The sequence below is a fragment of the Cynara cardunculus genome (genome assembly GCF_001531365.2).
Source record: "Cynara cardunculus var. scolymus isolate 2C chromosome LG 11, CcrdV1, whole genome shotgun sequence".
Classification (NCBI taxonomy): Eukaryota; Viridiplantae; Streptophyta; class Magnoliopsida; order Asterales; family Asteraceae; genus Cynara; species Cynara cardunculus.
Window position 1 is genome coordinate 15,609,180 of NC_037538.1, and position 23,328 is coordinate 15,632,507.

Below are 23,328 nucleotides of genomic sequence, written 5' to 3' on the forward strand. Positions count from 1 at the left end.
TACAATGTTTACAAGTACAATGAGATTAATATATATAGACAAACATAATTAGGGTTATCTCCTAATCAAGGAAACTAGGGTAGAGACTAGGGCCGGCTCCTTTTGGGCTAGGGCCGGCTCCTTTTGGGCTAGGGCCGACTCCTTTTGGGCTAGGGCCGGCTCCTTACTTTATGCCTCCTCCCTTTTGTCTAACTTAGTAGGCCGAAGCCTACATTCCAACAGGTGCTTCCCAACAGGAAGCTCAATAAATTATAACCATGAATGTGAAAGGCATGTGCAATTAGACTTCCAATTTTAATTATAATCAAGTAAAGTATATTAGAAAGCCTTTTGTGTCTCTATATAACCAAGCAAAGTAGTAACAACAACTGTTAACAATAACAATAACACATATGTCAAAGACAAGCAAAAATTACGTTGGAAACCAATCCAGCTGAAGTCTGTGATAGAGAAGAGCTGTATGTCCATCCACCTCCTCAACTAGGCTACCATCCTGGAAACTACTATCCCACCTGCATATGTTCAATGAATAAATATAGGATGCTATGGAGAGAAAATAATGATACAAAAAGAGCATTGATAAGCTGGAACTTAAACATATTTTTGCAAGTGCCAGCAATAAAGCACAAGGACTAAAGGTCAAATATGGAACCTCGGTTTTCCTATATTCACCAATGTCTAAAGTGGTTGGAAGAACGACTAAGCAAATGGGAAATAAGATCATGGCGATTTTATGGAGCATTTGGAAAGAAAGAAACTTGAGGGTTTGGACAAACCAGTCTAGACTGCCTGAGATGGTAGTTAGATTGGGCTCAGAAGCAATGGAGGATTGGAGTAAAGCAGGAAAACAAGTGAACAACAAGGCACACCCGTCTTGCAACAAATGGCATCCGCTGCTAGCATCGTTCTTGAAGGGTAACAGTGACACATCACTTTTCCAGGATCTTGGGACATTGGGAATGGGGATGGCGTTACGGAATGTAGACAGAGCCTTAGTTGCACAGAAAATGATCCAGACTCAAGGGTGCCCTGAGGTAAAGGAATGTGAAGCTCTGGCCCTGTTGGAATCCATCTCAAGGGTTCAAGGAATGGGATAAAAACAAGTTTCTCTGAATCAGACTCTCAGGTCGTTACCAATGCAGCTAGAAAGCAGGAGGAAGACAATACCGAATTTGGCTCAATCATGCAGCGATCTCGTCAGCTATTGCAGATTCAGCCGTCGTTTAAGGTTCAGTTTATCCTGAGAGATAGAAATGTGGTTGCCCATGCACTGGCAAGGCAGCCACAATTCTACGCCTCGCCTACCGTAGTTGTGGACTCTCCTAGTTGGTTATTTGATGTTTTGAACTCTGTAATTCTGTTGAGCATCAATGAAAGTTCTTTTGCTTAAAGAAATGCCAGACAAAACTATCAAATCCGAGCAATTACGTGCAGTTAAGTTGCTCTAGTGAACAGTAAAAGACTAAGATGGTGCAAATTCCTTTGATATAACATGATTATCCTTCAGATAATCCTGATTCAAAGGTTGACAGGCTCCTAGAGTTATAGCTTCAAAACAAAACCTCATAAGCCTACTCACTTGAAATGCAACCATGGGAAATATGTAAGAGGATAACCTATGCATGAGAGTGACAAAGAGAGAGAGAGAGAGAGGTTTTATGTGTGTTTATGTTCATATACCACATTATTTTTAGTCGGAATTGGAATGAATCTAAATTCCACTCATTTCGGCAACAAACTCACACCTACAAACACCAAAGAGAGAGAAGAGGAAAGAAGAAAGGGAGTAAGAAAGAAAGAAGGAAGAAAGAGTTATCGATCCGGTAACCGAAAACATCAAAAAACCAGATTTGAGCTCCTGTAGTTGCAAGGATTTAACTACACTTCATAGAATCCTCAAAGGTTAAGTTCAATTTACCGAAACGGGGTGATTACATGTAGTTTTTTTTGTTTTAAATGCGATACATGCAATGTAGTATGCATTTTAGTAAATGTACATGCAAGTTTTTTAATATGTGACTTCCCCTCTTCCTGTTGCTTTAACAGTTGTAGATCTGACCATGATCCACCTAAGGAAATTCACTGCTTTCTTAGCCACCGCAAATATAAAATCACCCACATGTTGCGCAGCAACCCACCCACTGGATATTATTACAAAGACTGACAACCTGACAACCTAGAAAAAAGATACTAATAACAATGTATCCAGACTGACAACCTGAAAGTCAAGAATGTAGTGGACTATCTAAGGCATCTTATTTGATATATATTTTGACTAGAGCTACGATCAAGAAATTGTAAAAAAGAAATAGAATTAAGCATCTTGCAAATGAACATCAAAGCATAATGAATTGTCAACAAGACTCACTCCGAGCGTCTTCCATCCATGCTCATTACAAGCTCAAATATTTCTTCACAACTGGCTTCCACAACACCAGTAGCCTTCATAGCTCTACTACAGCTCTTTGGCTGTATAAAAGAATAACATGAAAATGTTGTTGATGCAGCGTCCAAACTATATAACAGAAAACTGGAGACATAAGCTAATGATCCTTACAAGAAAATCAACTTCAAGCAACTCTTCAAAGATACGAAGTCCTGGAAATTTCAACATGAGAGATCTCATTAATAACCATTACTTCCACCAATGGGGTACCTAATATGTTCCCATATGGATGTCCTAGAAATTTAATTCCCGTGTTGAATAGTGATATAATATGAGCTACTGCATGTTACCATTTTGGCATTGAAGAAGCCGCCAGTGTTTCCTTGAAATTGCCTGATTAGTGGTATTCTGGCTTGCTAATGCTGAACTCTCTTGCGTCCAATCCAATATAGATTCAGGAGGACCTGCCAAATAAAGGAGCTATAATAGATAGCAAGCATATAAAAGATTGATCAACATGTCGAACAAACGAAGAAATCAATCACCATTCCCAATGGTCGTTCTCCGGAGCAAATTTGGATTTAAATCATCTTCATCTTCGGCAGCACTATACCTACAAAGAAGGAAGTGCCAAAAGTAATTGAAGAAACCATGACATCCCAAAGAACTATAATAAGGCTTGTTAAGCCAAACCTACAGAACCTCAATTCCAGTTTGGTTTCCAAAGCCATATTTGTTCTATTATGATCTTATAATGGTGCAAGTACCTCACTTGATATCAAAAATCGAAGCTAATGCATATGAAGTTCATTGAAGTGTAACATTAACAGTCAATGCAGAGTACAAGTGTAAGTTTACTTACTGACTTTCCTGATCTGATGAGGAAGCATTCCTTCCACTATCCATTCCAGATTTATATTCAAAAGACTGGTATTTATTCCCACTGGCAGTTAGAGACTCCTGATGCTTCATGTATTTAAAGTCATCGTTATCCAATTCCAAAGGACATCCATGCACATGATCAATAGATCAAAATTACAAGATATCATCATATATGTCAGTTTTTCTCCAAGACATGTGAATGTCAAAACAATAACAAGGAAACATCACATTCTACCAACAATGTAGTGCATCCATGATTTGCATTAAATTGCAAGACAGCATCATATGTATCAAGGTTTTTTTAAAGACAAATGAAGATAATAAAAAGGTAAGCTAATATACCATTATATCAACAACATCAAGTTGCAAGAAAAGATACCTGATCGATAACAGATTCGATTTTTTCTTTCCAGATAAGTGCCTCCTGGATATTGAAAGCCGCCATCTAAAACACAAAAGAGAATTTATTTAACTCCAGACAGACACGGCTAACAAGGTATTGTGAAGTACTTAGCAAAATGAATACGTCATATCCTTTTAAGCATAAGTATGGATAAGCTGAAATTAGACCTGGCACAATAAACCCATTTGAACCATTATTTTCCAAGTTTGGGTTCTAATGGACCAAACAAATTTGCTAATAGGTCAAATGAGTTGATTCCGTCAACCAGAAAATCACAAGTCAATGTGGTCCCAAGCTAAATCCAATCTCTCATCCTCGTGCTGATACATCTATGCATATCTACAAGCTACAACCCTCCCCCCTCAACCAAAAGAAAACCCATATGCCCCACTTCCCCATCTTTCTTCCACAACAAACCAACCTCCTCCTTGCACCGAACCCCACTTACACCGCTAACCCTATCCACCCCCTTTTCAACCCCTGAACAAAAAAATTAAAGAAAAAAAAAATGCAATTAGATCATATAGCCATCCAAAAACTTGAATCGTTTACCACAAGGGCGTATGCACCCTCAAAGGCAGTGGTATCCCGGGATACCACAAAGTTGGTCCGACGTAGTGTAATTTTTTTAAGCTACTTAACAGTGCAACCACTTTTCTTCATTGTATGCATCCACTTCTTTTTTCTTCTGCTCGATTTGAGATTAAGCCTTAAAGTACCCTAACCCCGACTCATCTATTAATATTTATTTCTGTAAATATTTGGGGTTAATTTGTTTATGTTTCTCTTAATATTTATATTTAGCTTATAATTTTGTTGATACTTATATCTAAGGTTAATTTGTTTATATTTAGGGCTAACTCTATAGTGTTAATTTGTATATATTTCAGTTAATATATATGGTGTTAATTTGTTTATATTTTTGTTACTAGTTAATATTTAGAGTTAATTTATTTATATTTGGGGTTTACTTATATTTATGTTAATATTTATATTTAAGGCTAATTTGTTTATATTTCTGTTAATATTTATATTTAGCTGTAATTTGTTTATATCTGGAGTTGATTTGTTTATATTTCTGTTAATTATTTTGGTGATGTATTTTTGAATGTTTCAGTTATCTGTGCCACAGAAAAAAAAATGTTTGTTAATATCACGACGAAGATGTAATAAACCGTTTCCAAAAATGTAGAGTCGTATTGAGCGGTTATAGGAGGTAAACTGTATTTTATAATTAATTTTTATTTTATATTCTGCTATTAATTTGGTGCAACCACTCCAAAAATTTCCTGGATCCGCCTCTGATTTACCAAACGAAATATATCACCGGGAATAATCAATAACATCTTACGTATTCCTGTTCCAAAAACATCATTTTTCAAGGAATGTCTTCCATCTAGTATGTTATTCCTTTAACTTCATAAAAGTTCAATAAGATATAAAGTATAGTAGATCAAAAGAACTATGTTCATCCTGTTGATGGCATTTACTACGCTAAGGCTAGATCCAGACTAATCCTAGCCTATCGTAAGAAGGGAATGAAGTGTCGCACTGATAGACTTCAGAGGATAAAGACATATTCAAGAAGGAAAGAGAGGAGGGCAGATTAATAAGATAAAGATGAAGCAAGTCTTGGATAAGTCATAAGTCCTCAAGTTTACATATAACTATCTTATGTTTATTTTAATTGTTTTATTTGTTTTTCTTTAGGATCCGTTTTATTCTAGGAGTCTTTTATTTATTAGTTTAAATACCTTCATTGTTTACCCTTTTGGAATATAGATCAATTTATTATAATTCAATTCTCTACAATTGAATAGGGAGAGACTGCAGCCTCTTGAAAGCTATAGGGTTTTAATACTCTAATCTTGGCAACCTTTTGTCGACTCTTATCAAATTGGTATCAGAGCCTACCGCCGCTGTTCTGGATTAGTAATCGTGTTACTATCCATGAATTATTGTTCACGATCACTGTTTACGATTACTATTCACGCGATAATGACTCGATCAACAATATCGAGGATGGACGAGGTGGAGGGAAGCTTGGGAACGGTCCAAGAGGAGGTGAAGTCGCTGAAGGATGACATGCAGAAAGCGATCAAACAAATGGAAACAATGTTGATATTGCAAGAAGAAGCGCTTAGGAGAACGGAGAAGAGCGGGGGAGAGGATGAAAGCGAAGACAATGGACAAACAAAAAAGGCGGACTATCACGTAGAAAAAACTACGATACTGGTCAGTTCCTTGCGATAAGGGGGAGGTAACTAGAGTTACCTGTGTTCGAAGGGACAGACCTAGACGGTTGGATATTGAGGGTTGAAAGGTATTTCGCTCTAAACAAACTAACCAATGGAGAAAAACTAGAAATCTCGATCATTGCTTTTGAGGGTGACGCCTTGTTGTGGTTCTAGTGGGAGAATAAGAGGAGACCCATTAGGTTATGGGAAGAATTAAAAACATTATTGCTTCATCAGTTTAGACCAGTGGGGGAGGGATCTTTAGGTGAGCAATTATTGGCCGTTAAGCAAGACGGCACGGTGGCAGAATACAAAAGAAGGTTTGTTATGTTGGCAGCCTCGTTAGAAGATATTCCGGATGAAGTTTTGTTAGTCAATTCTTAAACGGGCTGAGTCCACAAATCTGGGCAGAAGTCCGCACCCTCGCACCGGTGGGATTGGGAAAGGCCATGGAACCATCTCAGAGGATAGAAGAAAAAAACAAGATTTTAGCAAGAATAAATAACCCAAAAGGTAGCTGATTGAACAAGCGTAATGGAGAAGGATATGTGGGAAACAAGGGATTTGTTGAACCCTCCAACAAGAGTAGTGGGCAGAGAGGAAAATTTGTCAGGGAATTTAGAAGGTTGTCCGATCAAGAACCTCAACAACGTAGGGCTCAAGGTTTATGTTACAGGTGTGATGAGAAGTTTTCTCCAGGTCACTGATGCAAAAAGAAAGAGCTTAGCGTGTTGGTGGTTCAAGAGGCGGAAGAGTACAACATCGATGAAGACGCGGAAATGGGGGAGATGACGGAATTGGCGGGGATAGAAACAGGAGAAGTGGAAGTATCATTGAATTCAATAGTGAGGACTGTCAACAACGAAGACTATGAAGCTAGAAAGAGAGGTAGAAGACCAAGGTAGTTGTTTTAATTGACAGCGGGGCTTCCCACAATTTTATAGCCACGATGTTAGTTGAGAAACTCGGGTTATCTACAAGAATCACAGAAGAATATGATATCTCAATGGGAGCGGGAAAAGCCATGAAGGGACGGGGAGTATGTTAAGGGGTGAAGCTAAGTATGCAAGGAATTAAAGTTGTGGAAGAATTTTTGCCCATCAATTTGGGGAACTCGGACATAATATTAGGTGTTAAATGGTTGACCTCACTGGGACCAACATGGGTGAATTGGCAAAACCAGGTTATGAGATTCAAAAAAGGAGGGGAAACCCTAACCTTAAAAGGAAATCCAACTCTTGACAGATCCCTAGTATCATTAAAATTGATGATGAAGACACTAAGGAATGAAGGACAAGGGGTGTTAATTGAATTAGAAAATGTGGAAGCTGAGAACAAGGGTAGCAAAACGTTATCGAACAACATGGAGAAACTAATAAAGGAGTATGAGGCTGTTTTTTGTATTTCAGATGGGTTGCCACCAAAAAGAGGAAGAGAACATGGGATTGTGCTTAAGCAAGGAGTAGAACCGATCAATGTTCGCCCTTATCGTTACCCACAATACCAGAAGGATGAGATCGAAAATTGGTCAAATAAATGTTGAGTGCAGGAACCATCCAATATAGCCAAAGTCCATTCTCAAGTCCGGTACTTTTGGTTAAAAAGGACGGGAGTTGGAGATTTTGCGTTGACTATAGAGCTTTGAATAAAAATACATTACCGGACAAATTTCCAATCCCGATAATTAAGGAGTTACTAGATGAATTACACAAGGCTGCTTATTTTTCAAAACTGGATCTTAAATCTGGCCACAGCAAATCAGAATGAAGGAGGAGGACGTACACAAGACCGCTTTTAGAACACATGAAGGCCACTACGAGTTTCGGGTTATGCCTTTAGGCCTATCCAATGCTCCGTCCACATTTCAAGCACTGATGAACGATATATTTCGATCTTTTTTAAGAAAATTCATGTTGATATTTTTTGACGATATTCTGGTGTACAGTAGGGACGAAAGTGATCATGTAAAGCACTTAAGGGGGGTCTTTAAGGTGCTGTTGGAAAACAACTTTTATTTGAACAGGAAAAAGTGTGAGTTCGGCCAAGAAGAACTAGTATATTTAGGGCACGTGGTCTCAAAAAAAAGGGGTGTCCATGGATATGACAAAAGTTGAGGCAATGCTCAAATGGCCAACACCAAAAATTGTAATTTTTGGGTTAAACATGGTTACTACAGAAAATTCATCAAGGGGTACGGGCATATTGCAAGGCCTTTAACGATTTGTTGAAGAAACAAGGATTCAAGTGGCAAAAGGCAGCTGATAACAAGGTACAAAGTGAGCGTATTTGCTTAACCGATCGATAGAAATAGGGCTTTTCTTAGCAGTTTTTGGAAGGAAATTTTCCAATTACAAGGTACGAAGTTAAAATTCACCATTGCATATCATCCACAGTCTGACGGACAAACGGAAGTTGTCATTTGTCAACCGCACCATTGAGCAGTACTTACGGTGTTTTACGTCAAACAAGCCACGACTATGGAAGAGGTGGTTGGCATGGGCTGAATATTGGTACAAAACCACATACCACAGCTCCATTTGTTGTTCACCGTTTAAAGCATTATATGGGAGAGATGCTCCAACAATATTGCAATTTAAAGAAGGCTCAACCGTTGTTCCAACCGTGGAGCAAATGTTAAAAGACATAGATGATGAGATTGATTTGCTACGAATGTTCTTAATGCAAGCACAACACAAAATGAAACAATCGGCTGATGGGCATAAGGAGGTAAATTTTGACGTTGGAGATACGGTTTTCTTGAAGCTTAGGCCTTACCGACAGAAATCTTTAAAGAAAAGCAACAACCAAAAGCTGTCTGCACGTTTTTATGGACCATTTAAAGTGGTAGGCAAGGTGGGAAGGGTGGGTTATCGCTTGGAATTGCCGGCATCTACACGACTCCATCCAGTGTTTCATGTCTCTCAATTGAGGAGAGCAACTGGACAGTGTGCCTCGTCAACAATAATGCCGAATCAACTAAATGACGATACGGAAATGATAGTAGAACCAGAAGATATCCTACAAGTACGAACAACACAGGACGGAAGACAAGAGGCATTAATCAAATGGAAGAATTTACTTGTGTTTGAAGCCTCCTGGGAAGATTGTGAAGCGTTGAAGATGCAATTTCCTTCTTTTCATCTTGAGGATAAGATGCAAGTCTTGCGGGGGGGTATTGATAGACTTTAGAGTATAAAGACATATTCAAGAAGGAAAGAAAGGAGGGCAGATTAATAAGATAAAGATAAAGCAAGTCTTGGATAAGTCATAAGTCCTCAAGTTTACATATAATAACTATCTTATGTTTATTTTAATTGTTTTATTTGTTTTCTTTAGGATCCATTTTATTCTAGGAGTCTTTTACTTATTAGTTTAAATACCTTCATTGTTTACCTTTTTGGAATATAGATCAATTTATTATAATTCAATTTTCTACAATTGAATAGGGAGAGACTGTAGCCTCTCGAAAGTTGTAAGGTTTTAATACTCTAATCTTGGCAACCTTTTATCGACTCTTATCACACACTCGGGATGGTTGACCAAGACTCAAAATCTCGTGCTAAAGAGCRTGGAGGTTCGAGTCCTCTTCACGGCATAATATTGAGAATGCTCATTGAATGAGCAATTCAATAAGAGAGCTCGGATAGCAATACCGATTCCAAGCTCTCTTGGATTAAGTTCGGCAGCGGATCACATTTGGTATGATTCATCAAAATACGGAAAAAGAATGGGTAGGATCTTCCATTAGATCTCTGGAGACCGATAACATGAGAAAAGTGATTGGACACCCATATGTGCACGTTTAGAATCAATCGATTAAGATCATATGATGTCTGCATCCAAAATGTGCACGTTAAGAAGTGAAAAGAACTGCAACAGAATTTTTTTTCTCACATGAAATCACTTTTTTCTCGATCAAGATACATCCTGTAAAAGGAAATTTAGGAACAACAAAGCTACAGCATGGGCTGCTAGCCTTCTAGAGAAGGGCAAGCGGATGAAGCCATGACTGCCGACTGATAAATGCTCAAGATTAGGTTCTACTGTCAGGATCTGATGAAGTCATCTAAGGATACAAGTTAGTCCATAAACTCCATGTTCGGATGGAAAACTCATTATGCACACAAATGTCACCAAAAAAAAATGTAATACTTAGGAATGTGCTAATACTTTTGGTGAAATAAAACACTCAGTCCTATAAAAAGAAATTGCTACCTAGATCAACATTAACAACATGTGAACTCCAAACTCTTTTATTCCAAACTACTTCGGTAAAAGAAACCCAATAGACATTACAAAGAGTTAAAAACCACTTGGATTTTAGAAAATGAATAGCATACCTCCAGACACTAAGACCAATACCACCTGGGTAGCAAGCAAATTACAGTGGTAGTACTAATACTCTCACAAACTAAGAAGGGTCTTCTAATCATTTTGCTAGTTGAAAGTCCGCTCCAACCAATGGCACAGAAGATTCTGATCAACCATTACCTCAATCCTCCCACAATGGTCTGTCCCTAGTTTGCCCTGCCAACCAAGGCTTCCAATCATAATAGCATATATCTACTGGCATAAATCGATTATTTAGCAGTCTCAATATTAGAATCTAAGTTTTAGTTTCCCTTGCAGTAGCCAGAAAGCCACCCTCTGCATCATCAATGAGAAGTTCAAACCCCACCCCACCCATGAAAAGGGCATAGGGGATATTTTTTGTGTTTATTACTACTAAATTATCGATCAATATTTTCATGAAGATAGAACATTTACATAATGCATCACCTGTTAATAAAATGACATGAGACCCAAGCAGAATCAGATTTGACCACTTAAAAGAATGTATCGCAGATAACCTACCATCATTGGATTACTAATGCTTCAGTCTTCACAAATCCAAAATACTGTAGTAAACTAAGATACATCAAAAAAATCAAAAGGAGAAGTCCTCTGCAAGCCAAGGGGTTGACTTAACAGTATTTGCTGGGTCACTTCATGCCTCGTGAAGCATCAGGTCTTCGGTTTGAATCCATCTAGGTGCTATAAATCATTCAGGGGACACAACCATTGGCCAGAAGGCCTCAACTTTGCCCAGGCCAAGTGCAGGGGGCACTTTGCATGGACCCAATGGACTAGTTATGCCAAAGGTGTCGTATGCCACAGATACTCAAACAAAATCCATCTTATTTTATCTCTCTCACCAGGGCAGTGAAAAAATCCCCTAAAATCCCTATATAGTTTTATCCATTTAATTTATCCCTAATTCCTTACTTGCATCTACTATAAACAGATGCCTATATAGATAAGCATGCAGCCATGTCACATCCGAAACATCCTATATACAAATTCTCTATGTAAAATATTTATCTATAATTAACAATGTAAAGATTGAATTTAAAGACTATAATTTAAAAAATAAGGATGTATATTTAGTTACTTAGTCATGGCTTATTTTTGTAATTTAATTACAGTTTCAAAAGCAGTGAAATTAATAAAACTTACACCTTTGCTCATTACATGAATGTTCACACCGGCATTAGCAATACATTATGCATCTAATTCTCACCAGATATGATTTGACATACAGGCAAAGATCAAATCAGCATCTGTTTGAAACTGTATATGAATAAAAGTTAATACTATATGCATCTGCATACAATATAAGAGGATGCAATATTACGGCAACCGTCTTATGTTCTATCCTTTTTTCACCACCTATCTCGCACTGTCACACAGATGTGTTGTATAAAAAGCCATCAAATGACAAGAAAGCGCATCTTTTTATGTAAAAGAGAAAGAGCAAAGATCACATACCGTAACCCGATGGTATTTCTCTTTCTTGTTGTAAATAGACAATACGTACACCATCTGTTCCCAAAAAAAGGAGTGAAGTACTATTAGCACAATATTCCAACAATAGAAAACCAGCTTCTTCATGTTCCACTGTTGAAAAGACAACACTACAACATGGATTCATCCTTCCAAAATATAAACTAGCAATATAATCAAGCTTCAGAAGATAACATGTGTCCTATATGCTCTTAAGATACCATGTAGTTGATAAGGGAGTAAGCTTCTGCAAGCATATGAGTATTTGTGTTGGTCTGCATGCATTTGATGATGAAGAAAAGGAGTATCCTTATTCTTAGGGGCTGTTTACCAAACGCTTACCCGGGTAAGCACATATCAAGTCACATTACCTTACGGGATGAATATGATAAGGACCAAGAGTCTTACCTGGTAAATGAGGACGACGACTCTTAGCATTTATCAGGTAAATTATTGCATACAATGCCGTTTTGGTGGACTAAAATCTTACCCGGTAAGTAAGTGATAGTGTTGAATTTTACCCGTAAGTGCTTACCAGGTAAGTGTTTGGTAAACGGCCCCTTAGTCGAGTTTAAATTCATCTAGTAGTCAGGTAGAATTTGACACACTTACAGTTTCTATTTGATTAGATATATTAAGGTACTTAGTTCAAGTATCTTTATTAAATAGAAACTAGTATGTTATTCCTCATCAAGGGTTTAGCTACTACTTCTCTCTGTTCAACTCAATGTACAGTTTCCATCCTTATGCCTAGTAATGTAATCCCATAGGTTTTATTATTATAATATATATAAAAAGAAGAAATGGGTAATTTGTACGGCATCTATGATTGATTTGTACAATCATTGGCATGAATCCTTGAATTACATTGAAAAACTTTGAGACTTATGTTTCATGATATGAAGGCTTGAAATCTTAGCTACTTTCCTATCTTACATGCCCTTATGCTATTCTAGAATCTATAAACCATCATCTTAGCTGATTGACCTTATGGCTTGTTATGATCAACCCAGAACACTTTGGAATAAAACATGAGTACGAGAAGCCTCAATTCTTTTGTAAATATCGTGTAACTAGGTAAATATTATTGAGGGGAGAACCTTGACAGACATAGTAGATAAGAAGAAGTGACCCAGGCATACAGATATGAAACTAAAAATTACCATATCAAACATTAGTTGGAGCATACAAAATCTCAGTGATGCATAAATTGCTATTTGCTACATATAACTCAATTTGATTCAGGATTTGTAAGGGTGACAACATTCTTCTAACGATTCAGAGGGTGAAAACACTAGATGGATGGACGCATTCTATTGGTCCCAAGTACCCACAACATGATTGCATAATAAATGCTAGTCAGACCAAAAAAATCAGTATGTGTTTGGAATGCTGGTGATCAACTTACCTGAGAACGTGGAATATGTGGCATGCTTTCCATCAATAACTCTAAAACTATGCAATGTTCTAACTCTTCTGCGTAACTATGTTACCATCTAGGAAAACTCAATGACATACACTTCCCATCAATTAGGCACCATGACAGTCATTGGGAAACCAAACTATCTTCTCAAGTCCCTCCTTTGCAATACTCCTACTCTACTTTCTCCCTAATTTGTACAAAGAATACTTGCTGCTTAACCCTCTTCACATTTCAGGCAGCAGATACTGCTAAACCCAGTTGAATCACTGATTTTGACATGGATCTTACCTGGAGTAGTAATCGCACTCTTCACTTCTTATCCAAGATAAAATATACATACATATATATATATATATATGTATATATATATAAGAAACAGAAAGCCTCGCTTATTCAGGAACAGAACAGACTTGGAACCAGAAGATCAAGCAGGTGACAAGAGCATAGGAGCAGAGACTATTTACTAGTCCAGCATGTGTAATCCTCAACAAAGATCAGAATATCTCAAGACCCAAAAGAAAATTAAGGCCTTCTGCTGATGAAAAGAAGACAGAAGAGATCAGGTGACCGCAAAACTCCATTGCGATCATCACTTGAGGTCTGGACTGAGCAAAACTCAAAGACAAGATATGGAGGTCGTAGCCTAAGTAAGTTGCTCAGTCCGGGGTATGTTAGGTAGGCACAGGGGGGGACTACATCAACAGTGAATACAACAAAGACAGAGTGGTGGGGAGTAGTCAAGGAAACTGCCTAGGATAATCAGTCATCAACGAAAGCAAAAGAGAGTAAAAGGAGGCATTTGTAGTATTACCAGACAGCAGAGATGGTGATGAAGGCAGTAGCATTGGTGCTCTTAGATGTTTGACTTAGAGGCTCTAGGACCTTTTTTCTTTAGCCCTAGGTACATATCAGGGTTAGAACCTATTGAGTACTAGGAGAGAAACCTAAAATGAGTACTGCATCATATGCTTCCATGAGCCTGGAGACACACACATAAAATTCGTAAAACACTGTGTCTAACATATGTTAATAGGTGGTATGATGAAAAAGAAACCCTCAATTGATGAGAATGAGCACCTCTTTGAGATTCCAATAACAAACACCCTACTTCCACAAATCTTGAACCAACTTAAACTTCTCCAAATAAAGCTGACTGGTCAACGGCACAGCTAAATGCAGATACAGAAGAGTATAGAGGACACAGACGAAGATGAATAGAACAAAATAATTTATTAACAGTAGATACTCAAAAGGAATACAGGTCAGAAGTAAAGCTTAACCAAAACACAAATCTGGGAACCAATCACAAAAAAACATGATTATAGGACACTGAATGAATAAGTTGGATGTAACTTCACATAGGTAGTAGAAAACAACAAAATGAAGTCAATAAATAGTCCCCATTCGCTATATGAAAATCATAACATTACTTCATCTTGTCATTGCAATATGGATATAGAAGCAAACATCTAATTACAAAATAATCTTTGACTATCACACTTTAGGTCGAAAGAAAGTTCTTGTGTAACATGCTTCATCTTCAGGCCTCCAAAGTCGCAGAAATTACCCAAAAATCAAATACAGTAGAAAGGTGCTGAAATGTCAAAAGCAATTGCTATATGAATCTGGAACATTTCCCTCTGGTTTCCTATTCTCATAGGTCTAATAGACAGTAAAGATGAAAGTACCAACTATATACCACTTGCTATCTCCAATTTTCCATATAACCCGGCAATAGAAAGTACATGTTCAATATTGCAGTGCATACATTTTCAAGTTCCACTTCATATATCAAATGAATACATCAAACAGCAAAAGTGGATGAAAAGAGACTTACAAGTCCTTGTTGGGTTTTTAAGCCTCGGTCCTCCACTCTACAGTTGCCGTCAATAACCAATGTCTTGATTGGAACCTAATTTCCAGAGTCAAGAGTCAAATGCAATACAACAACTAAAATTCATCTCATCTGCTCCAACAGATATGTAAAAGTTCACTAGTAAATTTTATCACTTTCTCATAATTGATGAAATGCCAAAAGCATAAATGCTTAACAAACGATCAAACACAAATACCAATTACAAAGCATAATGCATGCATTCACCAATCCAAATTTCGACTTCACCATTGATTCTTACCACATTATCTTGAGGTTTCCTCTTGTAATAAGCAAGCAATCTCGACTCAAGCACAAAATACCGCATATGTATGAAAGATCTCCCGATCTTCCTCCTCCCATACCGCACCATCCACCCTTCATACACTACCTTCGAATTCGACATCATCTTAATATTCGCTTCTTATCCTCAATTATTCAATAACCACTACGCATTGTCTTCAACCGTTCACCCCAAAACATAATCAATCACTCATGTAACAAATCAAAACCACACAATCCAAAAAACCCAATAAGTTTCTTCAAAATCCAATCTGCAGCATCGATCTGTTGAGCCAAAATATTCTGGTCAAACTAAGACATAAGTCAAAATCGGCCTGCAAAGTTGAGTAAATTTGAGTGACGATTATTAATTAGTCGCTGGATGCATCCATACAAATAGTTACGTATCTATATGTGTGTAGTTGAAGAAGACGAACATACAATCATTTGTTCCAAGTTCACGGCTTCTAGTTGATGATGTCGGCCTGCAAGGAGTCTTGGGTGTGGGGATGAGAGAGAGTCAGACAATGGGATTGATTTATCAATGGAAAAATGTTTGATTGATTTTGATTTTATTTGAATAATTTAAATTAAAACGATTTTTGATTTTATTTGAATAAAATTGATTTTGATTTTATTTTGAGGATGATTAGTCCAAGAACTTTCTCAGTAAGTTCATTTAGGGGTCGTTTATCAAATACATACCAATAAATATTTATCAGTAAAATTTAGCATTATTATTTATTTATTACGTAAAATTTTAGTCTACCAAAACGACATCGCATGCAACAATTTATCCGGTAATCGTTTATCATAGTAAGAGTCGTCGCTCTCACTTACCGGGTACGACTCTTGGTTCTTGTCTCGATCTTACCGGGTAAGATTATTGGTCCTTACCATATTCATCCAGTTAGATAATGTGATTTGATAAACGCTTACCCGAATAAGCGATTGGTAAACGGCCCAGTTTAAAGTTAATTTTTTTACATTTTAAATTATTTTTAATTTATATGATATGTATTTAGAAATCCAACATGTTGAAGTTTTATACTTCTTTTTACTAGAATCATGTTATTGTTGATTTTTATATAACTGAATTGTAGGCATACAATGCGTTGGATACAAACCATATAAACTGGTTTTTTACAATTTGAGATGTATGTGGTGATTTTGTCCCAAACCGCATACCACAAACACCCCTAGGCAGAATCTCAAAAATCCCACTTGCCATTTTTTTTTTCTGTCACATTATTACCACTTCAACAAAATAAGAACCCTAAATTTCAATTTTTTATTTATAAGATGTAATTTTATTTTATAGATTATAAATTTAATATATATATATATATATATTATAAAATTATTTCAAAAATTCGAATATAACTTATTAGTTTTCACTTTTGTGTATTAATTTTGATTTGTTAATTTTAAGTGTGAGGATTTAAAATTGGAGATTGAGCAACGTTTAGAAAAAATATAAGGATATCATAAAATGTAGGAAAATTTTATTGGTTTTTGTAAAATGTTGAGGATATGGAGAATTTACGTGCATTTGAGAGTCTTCTTGATAATAGAGAATATATGTTAAGAACAAAAATGGACTAAACCTAAAACGATTAACAATCTGAAACTAAACTCAAACCATTAATGATTTGAACCTAAAACCAAACAATTAATGGTTTGAACCTAAATAACTCCGGCTATAGTTTTACATAGGTCGATAAAAAGACCTAAACACATGTAAACTTGGGCCCCAAAATTTTCGGGGACCCTGCTCAAAATCTCACATTTAACATGTTGAGGGACGACCCTGCTGTCAAATAAACACTACTATATAAACAGGAAAAAAGATCTCTTATAGAGCTGTATACAACAATGGCCTTGCTGAATAGAAAAGTAAAAAAATGAATACCAACTGTTAGGGGTCGTTTACTAAACACTTGGTAAATACTTATCGGATAAATTTTCTCATCGGATGAACATGAGAAAGGTCAAGAATCTTACCGGGTAAGAGCGATGAGAATGATGGAGAATCTTACCCGGTAAGTGAGGATGACGACTCTTACCCAGGTAAGCGCTTACCCACTAAATTGTTGCATTCAATATGTTTTGATATTACTAAAATCTTACGCATCAAAATAAATCATAGTGTTGACTCCTATCGATAAGCGCTTACCGGGTAAGCAATTGGGTAAACGTCCCCTAACTAGAATAATAAGACACTGGAGTTATTGTGATTGCATGCATTTACTCTTAGATAGGACGAAACTCAATGCCACATACAACAAGACCAAACATGGTTCCTTCAAAACTTATAAGCTTCAAATCCATAGGAATAAGCTCACCATTATGCATATTAGATATAGTTTCCCACACTATAACCTCCATCCACCCATCTTCCCTTTGTTTTGGAATCCATTTAATTTTGTCCAAATTCACTGTGCTCGGCGACGTGAAAGATATGATTTTGGTTCTCTCGTGATTTTTATAGGGTAGTAGATCCCGCGCCTTCACTGGACACTTAAGCCCACGACATTTTTCTGAAAGCTTGAACACAAGGAAACAAGCATACGTCGTATCTGATGAGAGCATTTGTTTTTCAATGTCACATTTGATACGCAATTCATGGCGTGAGAGAATCTCGACAGACTCTGCAAATCTGCACCAACTAATATCGAGTCACGTATTGCATCATACCATGAAATATTCTAGCATTATTTATCTCTATCGATATATTTAAAACAAAAGGAGTTAAAGATATTTAATGTACGGCGAATTATTGTTTGAGATGAAGAAAGTAGTTAAGTTGATTCAAAAAGCAAACCTGGATTGGGGTTGATCAGGTTTTCGACTGTAGGACTTTACATTTGAAGGGTCGTATATAACCGCTTTTGCAGGTAGCATATGGCATCTCTTCCCATTCACTTTGCGTGAAAACACCTGTTCAGACCTGTTGATTATTTCTTGACATTCAGTTGCCATTTGTTCCATCCAGCCCATGTCCAACTCGGGTCTCGAAAGTGTTCGTAAGTTCTTTTCAACATTCAGTTCTTTATTCTCGATACAATCCACCTGTTGACAATCTGATCATGTTACAGCATATTCTTGCATCCTTTCCTCACATGTACACAAAAGAGAAAACAAATGAGGTACACAAAAGAGAGACACATGCATTCTTTGACTTACGCTACGAATGGCCTGAAACTCTATGCCTTCAACAAAGATGCCACAATTGCCGCAATAATAACGAGAGAAACTCTCTAGTACAACATCAAAATAGGTTGTTTCGTTATTATTCCAGAATCGGAACAGTTCGATTGTCAACCACTTTCCTTCGGCTCTCCACTCCGCAAAATATGCATTTAGTGTTTCACCTGCCTTCTTGTATTTTAGGTTCACATATAATGGCTGGCTAGAAACCTTTCTTCGATCATAAAACTTGAACACTAGGTAAGCACCGTACATGATATCTTGAGTTAAAAATTGAGGTTTTATCTGAATTTGGATATTGAGATTTGAGATATCGGAAACCCTTGCAACCTTTGAAAACCTACACATATGCATTGTACAACACTGAAATTATATATAATTAATATACAGAATATTGACCAATTTTAAAATGCAGCTCACCTATTCACTGACGGAAAATGTTAGAAGAAATAAGCATGAGTAGTTCTCATAATTGACATGCTACTATAAGATCCTGATTTAATAAGGATGTTTATTACCTATATGTTTTGAAATTGTAACCAAATTACTGGCCCAAAGAAGACCAAACCCACACCCCCATCTGGCTTATTTGGGACATGCTATTAAATCATCCCATTGTTAAGTTGGTCGTTTTTTCACGTAAATCTAACATATTTTGGATCATCCCTCGAATATTTTCTGTTATAAAGGAATGAGCTTTTAGGTAGCGTTTGGTACGCAGACAGGATAGGACAGGACGGGACGGGACAGGACTAATTGTCTATCATATGTTTGGTACGACTAGGACAGGACAGAACAAAACAAAACTGTTAAAATGACCATATTATCCCTAAATGTTGTTAAATTTTATTTTATATCATATAATGATTGTAAAATGATAACAAAATCAACCAAAATATATTTTAATTACATAGTTTTCGTAATCAAGTTTAATACATTAAATATAAATCCAAAAAAATGACAAAAGGGTATTGACGAGCCAACCCGGCAATCGCACTTAAATGTTACCCATTTTGACCTGTTATTCAACCCACCTTTTTTAACATTCCAAGACCACATGTAAATAACATTTGTCATACCACAAATTCTAAATAACATTTGTCATGACATTATCAAAAGTTTAACATTCCAAGACCACATGTCAAATGCACCAAAAATATCACAAAAGGACAATTGTTTTCATCGTCTCCTAAAATATGTCAAATGCACCAAAAACAATTGTTTTCATCATCTCCTAAGACATATTACTTGTCTTCATCGTAAATTGACTTCACAAATTCTATTTTCATATAATCTTTTTATATTTAGTCCCATGTTGTTCCACCTTTTTTGGTGCAACAAAAATTATCAAGTTTTGTCCCATTAAATTAAAAAATAGTCCCATCTTGTACTATGTATTTTTTGTCCATGGCATGCCAAACATGGGACTATTTATTTTGTCCCGTCCCATCCCATGTAGTATGCATACCAAACGCACCCTTAAGTGGTCAAATATAATCTAGTTTAACATGTTAAAAAGTAAAAAGAACCAAGTTGGGGAACCTCATGAATGAGAGAGAGAGAAAGAGAACCTCGATTTTCGTATAGATCTCCACTTCACATTTTTGTATGAAAACTTTGTTGCTGATACCATTTCTTTTGTCACTCCATCAGTGCTTATTGAAAACCACTGTTACAATCAAAAGTGGCAGATTAGAAGATATCTTGATAATGACTAAGAAGAAAGAATGTTGAGTTCACTGTAATGCATTTAGAGATTTTGTCATTAGTTTTATTGTAGTACATCAACTTCTATTCATCGGTCCTTACATTTTATATACAGTATTTGGACCTCAAGATTGTAATTAATACCTGTAGTGAAACTAGTTTATGATCAGTAAAAACACCACTTGCTATAGATATTATATGTATGCAGATGTTCAGAATGCAGACAACAGAAATAATTAAAGATTAAATCACCAGCTGTTCATTGTGAAGGAGGATTCCTGAAGAAAGCAGGGAATGGAGATCCTTCTTGGTGCTTGTATTGGGCACAGGATATTTTGACATTTGGATTATTTTTTCATAATCTCTTGGCAGCTTTTTCTCCCATTCGGACTCATCCTGTGCTCAAATGAAATATGAAAACACTAACGTTAAAAGAAGTTAAGCTTGCTGAATCGCACTAACTTATGAACATGTTCATAAACTAAATTTCTAGCACTAATACTGTGCACACTTTTTAGTCCTTCACTGACTTCATAATGAGTACATTGGAACTTACTTGACATTCGAAGGCTTTCTCAAGTTCTTTTACAACCTCCCCTATTGTTGGACGCTCCTCTAACTGTTCTTTCAAGCAACGATAGGCAATAGTTGAAAAGATAACCAAGGATTTTGCATCAAGTTGTCCCTTGATATCATGAAAAATAATACCATCTAATTTTTTATTTTTGAAGCAATATGCAGCCAACCGTGCAAGAAAAATCATTTGACCATCTCCATTTGCCCCTCTTTTCTGGTCTTCAAATTCATGGCATGGATCTTGCTGATCCATTTTAAGTGTTTCAATTGCAAATCTCCCAGATAAGACTTCAAATAAGACCACGCCAAAGGAGTAGACATCTGATTTATGGGTTAGGATGCCTGTGGTTGCATAGAGTGGATCATAATAGCCTAACGTGCCTACACCTTTGGGTATGATGAGATCAGAAATAACAGCTTCCCATTCATCATTTAGTAAAATGCTGCTGCTTTTTATGTCGCCATGAATTGAGTGTCTGGTATCAGCACCACTACTATGAATGTAAGCTAGCCCACGTGCAGCTTCAACGCATATCTTCAGCCGTTGTTTCCATGTTAGGCTAGCACTTTTCACATGCTCTTTCAAACTTCCGTTGACCATATGCTCAAAAAGAACAATCCTCTCGTTCGCCTCTTCACAAAATCCTAAAAGAGGAATGATATTCTTGTGGCTATAACTATAAAGTATGGCAATCTCTTTATAAAATTCGTTTCCATATGAAGACGCTAGAGGATCGAGCCTCTTTACAACAACAGCGTTGCTTCCCCTGGGATGAGAAAGTTCTCCTCTATACGCCTTGCCATATTCTTTGTGCTCCATTATATCACTAAAATCATTTGTGGCAAATCTAATTGCATCAAATGAAGTTCTTAGAGCTTCCACTCCTTTTACCTGCATGATTTTTGTGCAACATGATATTATGATTAATAGAGGAGAGAGATCATTTTAAGTCGTCCTTGCTAATAAAATTTTAGAGGTTCTTTAGTGGATGGGAGTTGAAACTAATGAGAAATAAAATTTAAGCATTGAAATCAATGGAACAAAGCTGTTAGCTGTTCTTACAGATGCATAGTTGTCGTAAAGCAAACAACTTACATGAGATTTCAATGCTTTTTCAAGTTCTTCCACGACATCAAGCATTGTGGGGCGTCCATCTCGTTTTTCTTGCAAGCATTTATATGCAATTGTTGCAAATATACTTATGGAATTTGGACAGGTTTCATCATCAAAAGTGGAAGAACCTTTTTCAAATTCTTTCTTCAACTTAGGATCAACAATCTCATTGACCTTCTTCTGCTCAAAACAACGTTTGGCCATGTGGGGTAAAAATTCTTGGTCATCTTTGGACTTTTGAAAATACGCCAACCTTCCACTCAATACTTCGAATAGAACCACTCCAAAGGAGTACACATCAGACCCCTTTGTCAACACACCTGTCTTGTGGTATTGTGGATCAACATATTCGAGTGTGCCTGCAACTTGAGTCATGACAAAGGTGGCTTGCAGATTTGCAGGGCCGATTCTTGACAACCCAAAGTCACTAATCTTTCCTACCCAATTCTGACCCAATAGAATATTTGAGCTCTTTATATCGCGATGTATTATCCTGTGATACTCTCCAACACCATTATGGAGAAATTCAATCCCACGGGCTGCATCAAGGCAAATCTGCAACCGTTGCGCCCATGTGTGATTTTTCTTGGTATCAGTACTACAAATATATGCATCAAGGCTTCCCTTTGAGGCATACTCGTATACAAGAATACGCTCCTGACCTTCATCGCAAAAGCCAAGAAGAGTGATAAGATTTGGGTGCCTAAAATAAGGAAGCACTGAAATTTCTTGCAAGAACTCGGCAGTTCCTTGTCCGTATCTACGATCTAATCGCTTAACAGCAACTGTGCTTTTTCTTCTTTGGTAGTCAGAGAGTTCAACCATTGACACTCGCTGAAACATATTCTCTTGGACGTATTTTTGTACATCAAAGTGGAAGAGATCGGTTTTGTACACTTTCCCATATCCACCATGTCCGATAATAGAATCATCATGAAAATCACGAGTTGCCAACTTTATCTGTTCTAATGGAATTTTCATGTATTCCAGGTTTTTCACCTGCACCATTGAATATCATTGAAAATTTGAAGTTAATTAAAAAGTTTCCTTGCTATTGTATATGCTACACACATGGTCTCACATCCCGCACTTAGCCACACACATTCGATGAATAGGATTGATGGAGGTCCAAAATGATGATTTTTTTTGTGTTTAATGCCAACGGGTCCTTTCATACTGGGAATGAAGGTAGCACAAATAAATATGGCTCCGTTACTTAGGGGCTGTTTGGCAGTTGCTGAATGATTTAGTGCAGAATAGTTAAGAGGTCAGAATGGTTAAAAGGGTCAGAATGGTTAAGTGCTGAATGAAATAATGTTGTTTGGTAACTGTTATCTGAATGACAACAAATTACCATTATAACCCTGGTATGATTTAAGTACAAGAATGATTAAATCCAAAATCTCCAAACA

At 36.8% G+C, this 23,328-nt stretch overlaps 2 protein-coding genes across 3 annotated transcripts in view; both read right to left on the reverse strand.

Annotated features, from left to right (window-relative positions):
- LOC112521398 (protein ENHANCED DISEASE RESISTANCE 2-like) overlaps positions 1-15,794 on the reverse strand; it is a 32,529-nt gene extending 16,735 nt beyond the window's left edge. The window contains exons 1-11 of one of the 2 annotated variants that reach the window (XM_025130233.1): positions 15,751-15,794; positions 15,290-15,644; positions 14,992-15,066; positions 11,717-11,770; positions 3,648-3,713; positions 3,249-3,352; positions 2,932-2,999; positions 2,737-2,850; positions 2,558-2,598; positions 2,369-2,469; positions 417-512 (exon numbers count right to left, since the gene is read on the reverse strand). In XM_025130233.1, coding sequence (XP_024986001.1) covers positions 417-512; positions 2,369-2,469; positions 2,558-2,598; positions 2,737-2,850; positions 2,932-2,999; positions 3,249-3,352; positions 3,648-3,713; positions 11,717-11,770; positions 14,992-15,066; positions 15,290-15,436 — 866 coding nt within the window. In that variant the 5' untranslated portion in view covers positions 15,437-15,644; positions 15,751-15,794. Of the gene's footprint in view, positions 1-416; positions 513-2,368; positions 2,470-2,557; positions 2,599-2,736; positions 2,851-2,931; positions 3,000-3,248; positions 3,353-3,647; positions 3,714-11,716; positions 11,771-14,991; positions 15,067-15,289 lie in introns of both variants that reach the window. The other variant, XM_025130232.1, reaches the window with a different exon arrangement.
- Positions 15,795-17,542: 1,748 nt separating this feature from the next.
- Positions 17,543-23,328, reverse strand: part of LOC112520750 — a 10,747-nt gene continuing 4,961 nt past the window's right edge. The window contains exons 3-9 of the mRNA XM_025129265.1: positions 21,899-22,915; positions 20,783-21,694; positions 20,479-20,622; positions 20,091-20,188; positions 18,496-18,859; positions 18,134-18,381; positions 17,543-17,968 (exon numbers count right to left, since the gene is read on the reverse strand). Of these exons, the coding sequence (XP_024985033.1) occupies positions 17,563-17,968; positions 18,134-18,381; positions 18,496-18,859; positions 20,091-20,188; positions 20,479-20,622; positions 20,783-21,694; positions 21,899-22,915 (3,189 nt within the window). The 3' untranslated portion in view covers positions 17,543-17,562. The remainder of the gene's footprint in view (positions 17,969-18,133; positions 18,382-18,495; positions 18,860-20,090; positions 20,189-20,478; positions 20,623-20,782; positions 21,695-21,898; positions 22,916-23,328) is intronic.